The sequence below is a fragment of the Dromiciops gliroides genome, chromosome 3 (assembly GCF_019393635.1).
Source record: "Dromiciops gliroides isolate mDroGli1 chromosome 3, mDroGli1.pri, whole genome shotgun sequence".
In the NCBI taxonomy this organism is placed as follows: domain Eukaryota; kingdom Metazoa; phylum Chordata; class Mammalia; order Microbiotheria; family Microbiotheriidae; genus Dromiciops; species Dromiciops gliroides.
The window spans coordinates 586,833,687-586,847,832 of NC_057863.1; the positions used below are offsets into that span (position 1 = coordinate 586,833,687).

Sequence of the window (14,146 nt, forward strand, 5' to 3'; positions counted from 1 at the left end):
TAAATATTAAGGCTAGAAAATTATACATTATACCTAAATTTACTCTCTCATTCCCAAAGTGAATTATAAAAGGTTTTCTTTTAACATCTCCTTGGTATGTCTAATAGCCATTAATAATTGGTTAAATGTACTAAATATTATGAAAATTATGTCCAAAGAGAAATAGTTTATTAATCTGTAGAGTGCAATTGGCAATATGAATTAGTCTACGGGCACAGTGAGGATAATATTAAATGGATGATAATAGTTCAGGAAATCACTAGGTTTCTGGCTCATTTTTACATATCCATTTATTTAAGGATAATATTGGAATAGAGTGGGGGAAAGAAAGAAACAGGTCCCCAAGTTCTTATATAAAAGATAAACTTCACAGAATCACAGAATTTTAGAGCTGGAAGGATCTTGTTCAGTCTGTATCCAAAAGTGATCCCCAAAATGGCATATTTGACAAATGGTTATCCAGCTTCTCCCTGAAGTCTTGCAGTGATGAAGAAACTACCACCTTCTGAGGTAGTACCTACCACACTTCTGGACATTTCTAGTTATGTATTTCTTGACATAAAACCTAAATCTGTCTCTTTCCAACTTTCCTATTTTGGTCCTATTTTTGCCCACTGGAGCTAAACAGGATGAACCCAAACTTTGTCAAAACAGCTCTTGGGGCAGCTGGGTGGCGCAGTGGATGGAGCACCGGCCCTGGATTCAGGAGGACCTGAGTTCAAATACGGCCTCAGACACTTAATACTTACTTGCTGTGTGACCCTGGGCAAGTCACTTAACCCCAACTGCCTCAGCAAAACAAAACAAAACAAAACAAAACAAAAAATAGCTCTTAAATGTTTGAAGACAGCTATCATGTCCCTCCTGAGACTTCCTCTAGTGATCCTCATCATGAGCCCTTACCACGTTGGATGTCCTCCAGCTTAGCAAAGTCCTTCTTAAACTGTGGTACCCAGCTGGGTGGTATTTAGGGTGACTGCTATAGTAATAAGTGATCTGAGCTACTCTCTTGGGAACTGTATCATAGATTGTTATGAACCTGACATACACAAGTAACCTCCCCTAAATTAAGGAAGATGGGGGAAGCGTCCTCAATAGCATATCTGGGACTCACCCCTTCCCCATTCTTATAATATGGCCACTGAGAGAAATGATTATTTTGCTATTATATTAACAACCAATTATAAAATTAGGATAAAGTTTTCTTTCCTCTATTTTCTCATTCAGAGACCAGCCCCCATGGGTCAGTCAGTCAGTTTCTGAAGGATATGGCTAATAGAGGGGATTGCCCTAATCCTCAGGGTATATGATCCTTGATGTTGGGCAGAACCACACTGGACCATGAGATCTTACTTCAGTTTGAAGTGTAAATAGCATCTAATATAGGTGAATTCTTGCCCTGAGGGAATAAGTCCATGTCCTTGCACCTGAAAAATAAAGGTTTAGAGTGACCCAGGTCATGAAGGAGAAAACAAACTAGAGTGGTATGGGTGGAGATAGATTCCTCTGTCCAGATTGCTGGAGGCAGTTGAGTCTCATGATCAACCCCTGTTCTCAGCAGGAAGAGCTGAATGCTTTTTAGCCCACCTTCTCATTAATATGTATACCCCCTTATTAACTGTTCACCAATAAGGGTTGATTTTCACCTGTCAGGGGTACCTTCTTTTCCAAAAGTATATTAAGGCTTCTGATCTCTTCATGTCTTGGTTTTTGGTTACCAAGAGAAACCACTAACCATCAATTTATTATTAACTAGCCTAAATAATAACTTATTAATTACCCATAAATTGTATCTCTCAGGTTTTCATTCATCACACCATCTTATTGTTCACTTCAATTGACACAGGCTTTCTCCTATCAGCTCCCCAAATCACTGACAAAATACTTATACAATATCCTAACTATCTTTAAGTTAAATTATGCTAGTTGCAACAGCAGGGCCCAGATTTCAGTATCCAAGAAGCAATGCTACTAAATGTAATTAACTTCTCTTTCAGATCTGTGAGTGAACCACTTAGGGAGGAAGAATAGTGTAGTACAAAGAGTTCTGAGCACAGAGTTGCAGAACCTGAGTTCAAATCTCAGTCTACCACTTACTTGTGTGACTTTGGGCAAGGAACTTAACCTTTCCTATCAATTTCCTCATTTGCAAAAATGAATAGGATTGGACTAGATCAGGGCTTCTTAAACTCCTCATAACATCTTTTTGCCGGAGAAAATTTTACACAGCCCTGGGCATTGAGGTATATAAAATAGGTATATATAACCTTTTATTGTTGCTAAATTTTTTGTGACCCTCACATTCAATTATGTGACCGAATATAGGGTTGTGACCCACAATTTAAGAAGCTAGGGACTAGATGACTTCTAATTTCCTTTCCAGCTCTGGTGTTATGATCCTATTTGGTAATGGTTAAAAAACAGAAAGGTAGATCAGTGAAACAGACTGAATAGGCGAGAATCAGTAACAATTATATTGAAAATCTAAATGTTTGATAAACCCAAGAACAATCTAAGGGGAGAAAAACCTCCCCATTTGACAAGACTTGTTTAGAATACTTAAAAGCAGTTCAGAAAAAAATTAATTTAGGTCAACATCCTATTTTATATATTTGTGTTTTAATTTACAAGTAGCTTATAAAGAGAACCCCTCATTTCCCAAGCTGACATCTTGTATGCTGCATAGACATCACGATACATTCTAAATTACCTAAGCATCATGTATACATGTATACATGTATACATTTCTTGGATAGGGTTCCAACCAAGTTGTGAAGAAAATTTCAAAAAAAAGATTAAAGATCTGGCTACTGCACACAAATCACTCAGTTTTCAATGGACAAACAAACTGGAATATTACAGTGTTTATACTGCTATATCACATGCTTACATAATTAATTCCTGTCAATGGAATTTTTTGCTAAGCATGACATGATAAATATTGCCCTTGAAAGTTCATCCTTTCAGGTAGCCTATGGATTCTCCCCATGTATGTACCTGGCAGATCTATCAGGAAATTGGTAAATGAGAGACTTGATGATGTGATAACAGTACTTGTAGGGGAAATCTAGGTCAATTGGCAAGCCTAAAGGCAACAAGGGAGTGACAACAAAGGCTCTAAGGTGGGAGATCAGTAACCAGGCCACATGTATTTCTTTCTTTTTTTAAAAAAGTATTTTATTTTTTTAATAATAAACATTTTTATTTATAGTTTTGAGTTCCAATTTTTATCCCTCTTTCCCTCCCTCCCCAGCCCCCTCCCTATGGTAGCAATCAGATATGGGTTATACAGGTATGATTATGTAAAACATTGCCATATTTGTCATTTTCCCATATATTTCAAAGGATGAGAATCATAGTATCTCAGAGCTGGAGGAGGCCTCAATAGACATCTAATCCAATCCACATATATAAAGGAATTTCCTTATATATCTCACCAGCTGTCATTCAGCTTTTACCTGAAGATAATGTAGTGCATTTTACTTGTGGATAAATTTTTACTTATATCAATCCACTTTGTAACATCTACTCAGTTAAAATAAGTATATTCCTTGCTTCATGTGACAAATCCTTAAACATAGCTAACACGGGTCCTCCCGATCTTCTCCAAGCTACATGAACATCTACAGTTCTTCCTTGATCATGACTCTTTGTGTCAAAGGAGTATTGCATTTAGCATCAGAAGGTCCAAATCCTATAATACTTACTACCTATATGACCTTTGGCAAATTACTTAATCTCTCTGGGACTCACTTTTTTCATCTGTGAAATGAGATGCCAAGAATAGACTACCTCCAAGGTCTCCACAGCTTTAAATCTATAATTCTATAACCTTCTAAATTTGAGAACATTCACGATTCTGATATGGAATTGCCATTAGTAGGATTTCCTAATACATAGGTCATAACAAGCTCTGGATAACATATATTCAGGCTAATTAATCATAACTTGGCATAGGAATCTATTGTCTTATGAGCTATGATTATCACAGGACTGGAAGACTTACTTAATCATTCAGGTTTTATACCTCAAAATAGATACAGTCTGAAATTGAACTGAACACCGAAACAACAGAGCATCCTTCAGTACAGGTAAAATCAAAGATGAGTTTGATATGCAGTAAACTTTGGATTGCTAAAGAAAATGGGAACTGGAAGATGTATGAACCAGAGGAACACAAACAGGAATTAGTTAAACATCTTCTTATCTCAACCCAGGTTGGAAACTTTCATCCAGTATCTGTGGATGCCCCAGAAAGACAAATTGGTGTCAGATAAAAATATTCTAAGAACTATGGTTAGTGAAAAACAGTAAAACTGACAGTAGTTAGGTTGGTCAGTTATATGAATAAGAAAGCAGCAGTTAATTATAAATGCACTGCACAGGACTTCTATTGTATTTAGAGGTGGTGGGTAGCTGAGAGTCTTAAGGAAAAGGAAGAACTGTGGTTGCCAAGAAATAATTAGCCTGTTCACAAATATGGAGACTTTTTATAAATTTAGTTATTTATAAAGAGAGATTCAGACTTTGACAGGCTTTTTGAAATCCAGAAAGGGTATAGCTGCAATTTCTGTGTTCTGTGGGACAATTTTGATTTTATGAATCACAGGAAAATGATAAGAGAAGTGTGTTAGGTCTAATTCTACCACTCCCTAGTTGATGCAGTAGAGTACTGGACCCGGAGTTTGGAAGGTTGAATTGAAAGCTGAACTCAGACACTTACTAGCTGTGTGAGTCTTAGAAAGTAATTTAATCACCATCTGTCTCAGTTTCCTCATCCATAAAATGAAGACGATAATTTACCTACCTAGAAGGGATTTGGGGAAGATAAAATAAGATACTTTTTGTAAAGCACTTTGCAAACCTTAAAGCATGATATAAATGCTAACTATTATTATTAAGAATTTTTTGTTTGAGAATATATATTCCTCCCTAAACAATTTCAATCCATTAGTCCTAGTTCTGCCTTCTAAGGACAAAAACCCAGAAGACTAATCCCTCAGACACACTACCATCCTTTAAAGATTTGAAGGCTGTGACAATGTCTTATTTTCTGCATGTTAAAAATCTCTAAAAAAAAAACAAACAAAAAACTCTCTAATACCATCAATGATTCCTAGTGTGAAATGGTTTAGTAACATTAAAGTTAAGAAATAGATGAAAGAAAGACCAGAATTATTTCTTGGACTGTTACTGGAGTTGTGAACTGATCCAACCATTCTGGAAACCAATTTGGAACTATGCCAAAAGAGCTATAAAACTATGCATATCTTTTGATTCAGCAATACCATAGCTAGGTCTGTATCCCAAAGAGATTTTTTTTAAAAGGGAAAAACACCTACTTGTACAAAAATATTTATAGCAGCTCTCTTTGTGGTGGTTAAGAACTGGAAATCGAGGGGATACCCATCAATTGGGGAACGGCTGAACAAGATGTGGTATATAATTGTGATGGAATATTATTGTAGCCTATAAGAAATGACAAGCAAGATGTTTTCATAAAAACCTGGAAAGACTTGGAACTGATGAAAAGTGAGATGAGCAGAACCAGGAGAACATTCTTCACAGTAATAGCAGTAGCATGAATGACTTAGTCATTCTCAGCAATACAATGGTCCAAGATAATCCCAAAGGACTCATGATGAAAAATGGTATCTGCCTCCAGAGAAAAAACTGATATTGTCTGAATGCAGGCTGAAGCATACTATTTTCCTTCCTTCCTTCTTTATCAAGACTTCTAGGAAAAAATGAGTAACATGGACATATATAACCTATATCACATTGCTTACTATCTCAGAGAGGGAAGGATAGAATTTGGAACTTAAAACAACAAAAAAAAAAACCCTAAAAATTGTTTTAATATATAATTGAGGAAAAAGAAAAAAAATTTTTAAAAAGAACTACTGCTTGGGGCAAATGAGATAGGAGTGAGATGATAAAACTATTCAACCCTTATTTTGCTTCTGTTTTCTCATGACTTGGACAAAGATATAGAAAGAATAGTTACTAAATATGCAAGTGTCAGAAAACTGAACAAGAGAGTTAATATAATGGATAACAGGAACAGGACCTCACAATCTACAGACAACTAGAACAACTAACCAAAATTAATGACAAATTTTAATAGAGACATCTGTGGAACCACAGGATGGGAGAAACCTTGGGTTAACAAGGTAGCATATTAAAAAGTATTGTGGAATAAAAACTACTTCTTTGACAGGTAATATTGATCAAAGCTTTATTAGACAAACAAATCAGTTTGGGAAAAAGTTTCTGTAAAACTGAGGTAGCTAGATGGTATATTTTTTAAAACACTGGAATTAAAATTAGAAAGAGCTGAATTCAAATCTTTCATGAAACACTAGATGTAGGACACTTAACTCTACCTCAGACTTAGTTTCCTCACTTATAAAACAGGAATAATAATAGCACATACCTCATAGGGCTGTTAATGAGGATCAAATGAGATAATAATTGTAAAAAACTTAGCACAGGACTTGACACATAATAGGCACTCCATAAATGCTATTACCTGAGAGGGAGGTTGTGGAAATCAAATGAGATAATGCATAGAAAGTGCTTTGCAAATCTTAGAGCCTTACATAAATGCTACCTATTACCATGAATACATCCATCAAAAGGAGTACAGAAACATAATATATGGGAACAGTCATCATCGAGATACCTGCTGGGGCTGAGAATTTCCTGAGTATCAAAACTTGAACATTTTTAAGTTGCTAAAGGAAGAGGAAAAGGAATAAGCCATTGGAAGAATAGTTATTTACAAATTACCTAACATTAAGCTAGCTTCTCCAGTTGAGTAACACTTTCTTGGAAATAGCAAAAGAAGATCTTATGGTTAGCTAATGGAAGACAGTGTTCAAAATGGAAGTTCTTAACTTAAACTGGCTTTTACAAAGTTAATAAGGACTTTCAGTGAAGCTGGCAAAAAAAAAAAAAGTAATGCAGTATTAAGTTTCACTAATAGAAACATGTGACAAACAAGGAAAGTGATACCTTCACCATTTGTGCTGATCAGTCCGAAACTAGATTTAGTATCATTAAAAGCATGATTTGGGGGGTATTTAGGGCACTAAAACTAAGAACCAACATGAATTCGTCATCCAAATTTATCACATTAACCTTATTTTTCTGACAAGGTAATTAATCATACTAGTACATCATTATATCATATGCAAGGGATTGTGCTAAGCACTGTACAAATATTACTTCCTTAATCTTCATGACATGGGCTTGGAATAAATCAGAAGAAGTTTCTCCTGTGACAAGCAAAACCAAAGATGACCAGTTAATAGGACAGACCTATGGAGGAATCAATGGATTATTAAAGTTTAGATTGACCAACCAGATATCAGGACAGAAGAAAGGGAAAATTTGAGAAAATAATTATAATAATGAATTTCTTGGGGGAACTCAGAAAACAGTTTCAGTCCCTTCTCCCCCGACTCCAAAAAGTCCAGGAACTTCAGCAAATCTTGGGACAAACCCAAGGAAACAATAGAAATGGAGATTGATTCTTATTGTCTAGATCAGTGAACTGATGAGACTAAACCACACCTAGATACTGGATTTAGCCTCTGCCCCTCAGGGAGGGTCTCTTTTATTATGTCATTAGGTAGAGTTCATTTTAGTTTGGACCACCCTCAAGTCATATCAACCAATGGAATTGAATGATGCTTTGATCAATGTATAATTACCTCCCTCTGTCAAAAGAGGATAAAAAGCCTTGACCATGTGAGGCTTTCTCTCTCTTGGCTTCTTGAACCTCATCCCCCAGCTGTTACTTAGTGTGTGCGCATCCTCTTAAAACTTTGTAGGTGTGAAGGCCTGAGACTATGAGATGGTAAGGAGACATGCACTCGATACTTTACTAATTCCTAACTGGTATACATGAAATTAATTAATAATAAATGCTTGGGGCAACTAGGTGGCGCAGTGGATAGAGCACTGGCCCTGGATTCAGGAGGACCTGAGTTCAAATCCAGACTCAGACACTTGACACTTACTAACTATGTGACCCTGGGAAAGTCACTTAACCCCAACTGCCTCACCAAAAAAAAAAAAATAATAATAATAATAAATGCTTACTGGCAAAATGGGTGCAATAGCCATTAATATATAAATAGCCATTAATTTATAAAGAACAGTAGCCATAATAATTTTAGAAAACACAGTTTAATAATAATTTTTAAAAACACAGAGATAAAATTCTATAGAAGGAAAGTCAATTAAGCCTGGCTACTACCTGACCATTGTTAGGAGACAGAGATAATCCCAAAAGTCAGAATCACCATTTCAAAAAAATCCCCCTTGACTCTCAGGAATATGACAAAGCATCCAAGCCTTTCCCATGCCAAAAGGGAACTTCCCAGTTTTCAAATGGTTTCTCCCTCCCCTTTACCCCATCCCCACCCCCATCTCTCCTCTATAAAAAGCCTTGCCCATTCCGCTGTCTTGGAAGAAGTGCTTTTGAACTCTTCTTCCTCCCCAAGACATTAGGTCTCTGACCTTACTTTCCTGGTCCCTTTCCTGGTGCCAAATAAAAGACTATTTTAATTCAATTGAACTGTGTGTAAGAGTGTAATTCTTTATTGAGGAATACCAAAAGACCACCACCTTTCACCCATAACACTCACAACAATCCTGGGAGGTAGATGCTATTTTTACCCACATTTTACAGATGAGGAAACTGAGGCAAAGAGAGGTTAAGTAAATTGCCCAGGGTCACACAACTATTGAGTGTGAGGTCACATGTGAACTCAGGTCTTCCTGATTCCAGGCCCAGTGCTCTATCCATTATAATACCTAGCTGCCGGGAGCAGCTAGGTGGTACAGTGGATAAAGCACTGGCCCTGGATTCAGGAGTACCTGAGTTCAAATACGGCCTCAGACACTTAACACTTACTAGCTGTGTGACCCTTGGCAAGTCACTTAACCCCCATTGCCCCACCAAAAAACAACAAAACAAAACAAACAAAAAATAATACCTAGCTGCCTTAATTTCCATGAATCATGACAAAATTTCTGAGTTTACTTGTAGATAAGATGAAAAAAGTATAGGTTAACTCAGTTAGATGGACTCAAAACTGGCTGAAAGACTAGGCGAGATGTTACCTCTTTCTTATTTGGGCATCTTTTTTGAAAGAGACAGATAAAGAATATTCATATGGGAAAAACAATTTGAAATAATTCTAAGTCTAAAGAGAAAGTAGCCCCACAGAGAAATATAATGAAAGGACTTGATTGAAAGCAGGTCAGAGGTAAGAGCCAAAAGTGATAGATAGTTTCAGTTCATTGTTTCCCAACAGAAGATTTTAATATGACTGCAGGATTCTGGAATTTCATGTTGGGAAGCTTGGCATCAAAGAATTGTTTTGGGACAGTAGGACTATTTATGATAACTGTTATAAATAACAGGAATGGGGATTAAAGTTTTTTTCCATCTGAGTTAGAGATAAGTAGACCCTGATATATGACTCTGAAGCCAGAGAACAGAAGCTGAAAGCACAAGTCAAATGAAAAGACAAGAAAAGCAACATAGAGAGGGAGAAAGGCACAGAATCTAGAATAAACCCAACAAAAGCTGAAGAAGAGCAGCTGAGCTGAGAAAACTTAGAATCTGCACTGCCCCTTCGACTAGGCGATGGAAGACTTTGCTGCTGTGAGCTAACTGGGGCTGGGGGGAAAATCTGAGGCTGAGAGCTTATTGGAGGAAAGAGGAATCATCTGAAATAGGTGAAGAGCTGGCTAGGCTTGTCATCCCTTCTCTTTAGCACTGTCTATACTTTGAGAGAGGAGAAACTCCTAAGAGACATTGCCTTCCACTGTCCTCTTTGCCTGGAAAAGGAAAAATTTGTAGCCCAAAGAGCAGATTTAAATAATTCTTCAGATTACAGGTTTAAGGGAACTACTTGTTACTGAATGAGTGTCATGCTACTATTTTACCAAAAGGGCTAAACAATGTTTCCATAGTCTAAATGTAGTAGAAAAGTTATTTTATCTAGGCCCAAAGGAAGAGCAGTCACATCCAGTTGGTGATACGGAGTACAGACTGTTCCCTAAAGAGTCGAATGGCATTAAGACCTGCAAGCTAAAGTTGCCAGTTGCCCCAGACACATAAGATTCCTTACTCATGCCTCACTGATAGGTTTCTATGAGTCTGTGCCCACTCACTGCAATCGACACTGGGTGTATTGGTGGGCAAATATGATTCAAGTTTATGAGAGAACTGTTATATTTTTATTATTGCTGTTTTTTCTTTTCTTTGAGAAAATGTCATGTTATGATATCTTGATTTTCCTTCTTGTAGTGAATAAATGTTTCACATCTGAGTCAATGATGTATCACTATGACTGATTTATGTAAATGGAAAGTACACCATTGGGGATTCATGAGTTATAGTTGTGGGTAATAGCAGGATTATTCTTTATACTGTAAGAGTTAAGTGGTAAATACGTGGTTGCTCAAGACGACTTCTGTCCCCAGGAAAACTCTCCAGGCCTGCCAATGTGAGTTTGGACTTCTGTGAGTCAGTCCAGAAAAAGCAAGGAAGATTGGTTAATGTTGTACCACACAGCTACTACAATTTGAGCTAAAGAATATTAATGGTTTGATGTCAACTTCAGAGAGGCTTCTAACACAACATCCCGATGATTTCTAGTAGGCCTTGCATAGTTCAACATTTTCAAAAATGACTTTAGTGAAACTATAAAAGGCATACTTGTTAAACTTGCAGAAGAACCAAAAATGAATAAGATAGCTAACACATTAGATGGAAGGATCAAGAGATGGAACATAAGATGTAAGATGAAATCTAATAATGATAAAGGTAAATTTCAACACTAGGCTTCAAATAATCCATTTCACCAGTACAGACTGGACTCTTCCAAGGTGATTAGACGATAGCTCCTATAAAAAAGTCTGGGAGGATGGGGACGGCTAGGTGGCACAGTGGATAAAGCACCGGCCCTGGATTCAGGAGTACCTGAGTTCAAATCCGGCCTCAGACACTTGATACTTACTGGCTGTGTGACCCCAGGCAAGTCACTTAACCCCCATTGCCCCACAAAAAACCAAACAAACAAACAAAAAAGTCTGGGAGGAGTTAGTAAACTTGAAGTTTAAAATGAGTTAATGGTGGTATGGAAGCCAAAAAACTGATGTGAGCCTAGGTTAAAAAGAGAGGCATGATATTCAGAATGAGGAAAGTGATGGCTTCATTGTATTCTACCCTAGTCAAGTCACATTAGAAATACTGTGTTCAGTTCTTTGTGCTACAGGTGAGAAAAGACACTGACAATCTGAAATGCATCCAAAGAAGAGTGACCCACATTTTGGGAGTAAGGTGGGACTAGGGACAATACAAGGTTCTATTAAGGAACTGTGGATCAGTAAAGACAAGAGAAGGGAAACATAATAACTGATTGTGAAGGGCTAACATAGGAGAGAGATTAGATTTGATTGGCTTTGCTTTCACTGAGCAGAATAAGAAGCCATAAGTGAATACTGTAGAGGCATATTTATACTTGATAAGAAGAACTTTCTAACAAGACAGCTTCCTAAAAATACCCAGTATCCACTTTGAGCAGTCATGTGTCTCCCACTTTGGAAGTTCTCAAGCAGAGACTGGATGAAACCTATGTTAGGAGATAAGTCGCCATTATCTTCACAGTGCTCTTTTTGCTTGTGCTAATCACGGGCACAGTGAGATGCTCAAGAATCCCATGAAATGAGTTTTCCTGTTGCCTTTGGGCATATAATGAAACCAACTCTGCCACTTAATTTATTGCTGCAAGAAACTGTGAGTTGTGTTTCCAATTAGCTGCTAATTCTTTGTCTTCTGATTTCATTTATGGTGAAACTACCAGGACAGTTATAATTCAGTTCCTCTAATATTATGTCGACTTGTCTGGTAGACAAAGATTTAGAGGCTACCAAGAGTTAATATTTCTAGAACATAAGAACTGTGTGATTTTAGTGAATTCTTTTCCATTTTCTACATTCTACCACCAACACTGTGGAAGTAGAAGGAGACCATACAAGATGCAAGGTTATCACCTATTTTTGTCTACATTCATGGGTCATTATAGTCAAGTTCTTTTAATACCTGGTGACAAATATTCTGGTGATAAGCCTTTCCATAATTAATTAAACTGGTTCTAGATACCTATACTTATAGACTTTCTAGCTTATTAAGGCCTGGTACATTTGTGCTCTACTAGCTTAGGGGGAGAACTTAAGATAACATGCATATTAGAATGAGGTACTTGGATATTACACCAAGATAATTGCACCAAGTGAGGGATAAAGGTCACAGTCAAAAACTACTGAATTAGAACAAAACAGAAAAAACAAAGTATTCTCTGAACTGACACTAAAGCCTACTGATGTTTCATTTGAGTCAATTTCCCAGTGAATGACCCATCACAAAATTTAAATATCCAAACTTTCTTACCTATACAGAGTGGAGGTGGGTAATTCCATCGCCGCACAGTTCCTGGCATGCAGGAAATATGAGAGTGGCCCTAGAAGAAGAGAAACACAGACTGAAGGGTTACTTAATAACTTCAGATTTAGTCTCAGAAGGAATTTTGAATATCACCTAATCTATTTCTTTCATGTTTACAAAGAAATAGGTCCTCTATCTGAAATCACACAGGGAGTAAGTAGTAAAGCTGACTTTCTTTTTGGATTCCAATATTTCTAAGCACCACAATCCAATAACCCAATATTGCAAAAGAGAATAGATAGGTCTTATTTTAAGAGAGAGAGAGAGAGAGAGAGAGAGAGAGAGAGAGAGAGAGAGAGAGAGGAAGATTCAAATTAACAAGAAATAAACAGGGGAGATAGTGATTAGTTTATAGTAACCATTGCAAATGGATACTTCCTTTTCTGAAGGATTCACAGGCATGTTCTTTTAATTAGCAAGTTCCCCTGGGAGCTTTAAATGAAGATCTTGTGTTACAAATAGGATTTTCAGAGCCTGGAAAAGGCAATATTGAACCCAAAGGAATAAAACTGTAATAGGAGAATTTTAATTATTGGGGACAGGTGAATAAGGGAGATCATTTTGGGCAAGTTCCTCAAATTATACTCAACAAACCTCTTCTACCTCTATGGAAGGCTGGCCCTGTACACATCTCTCATGTAAAGAGTAACACCTTTGTGTTACTAACACCTCTTAAGGTCCCTGTTCTGGCCATGTAACATAGCAATACCTGGAGTGCATATCCGGGCTCACACTGAAAAGAGACCACATCATTCACTAGGTATCGCTCGCCAATCTTCATCCCGTTACTGGGCACAGTGGGTTCTGGACAGCTAGACAAGCCCACAGCTAAACAGGAAGAAAGAAAGAAAGAAGACCCCAGTAGAGCCAAGGCCCCAGGGAGAACATTAAGCACGATCATATTGGCTCAGAATGGATATCCAAATGAAGGGGAATGGGCAAAGCTGAGGAAATAGGATGGCTCTGACCCAAAGGAAAGTGTGACTGTTGAGGCAGTGCAGAGGAGACAAAATTTCTTATATCCATGCTTTCTCCTCTCTTAGCCTCCAGACCAAAGTCAAGGGTGGCAATCTTTTAAACAATAGTCAGTAAATCCCAACTGGATCACTGGAGGAGACATGGTAGGAACTCTACCACCTAAACTAAAAGATTCCTTCCCTTTTCCCAAGAGATTTCCCTCACTCCCCACTCAAACTCTTTCCTTTCTTTCTCTTGTATCAATTTCCTCTGTCCTCGTACTTCTTTATTCTTTTATTCCCCAATTCTCCAAGGACATTACTCACATAGCAAAGGGATTGGGAAAGGGGCAGAGGAATGGAATAAAGAAATAAAAGGGAAAGGAAAGAAACAATAGAGAACTGGCTTCACCAGTCGATCAGGAAGAAGTGGGCTCCCTTCTCACCACCATTTAAGAGACCTAGAGTCTTCCTGCTGTTTTTTAAAAATAAAAATCATAATTGTACAGAGCTTTACTAATTCTTCAAATGTTCTTATTTTACTTGTACAATAATCCTATAAAATGAGCAAAACAATGATTAATATCTCTATCTCACAAGGAATTTGATGCTTAGAAGGTTAAGTGAATTGCCAAACTTACAAAGGTGGTAAGTGGCAGAA

At 37.3% G+C, this 14,146-nt stretch overlaps 1 protein-coding gene across 2 annotated transcripts in view; it reads right to left on the minus strand.

The window, feature by feature from the left end:
- The window catches only part of CSMD2 (CUB and Sushi multiple domains 2), a 1,007,742-nt gene that overhangs the window by 144,515 nt on the left and 849,081 nt on the right, over nt 1-14,146 (minus strand). For both annotated transcript variants that reach the window (XM_043994712.1, XM_043994711.1), the window contains exons 38-39: nt 13,239-13,357; nt 12,476-12,545 (exon numbers count right to left, since the gene is read on the minus strand). In XM_043994712.1, the coding sequence (XP_043850647.1) occupies nt 12,476-12,545; nt 13,239-13,357 (189 nt within the window). The remainder of the gene's footprint in view (nt 1-12,475; nt 12,546-13,238; nt 13,358-14,146) is intronic.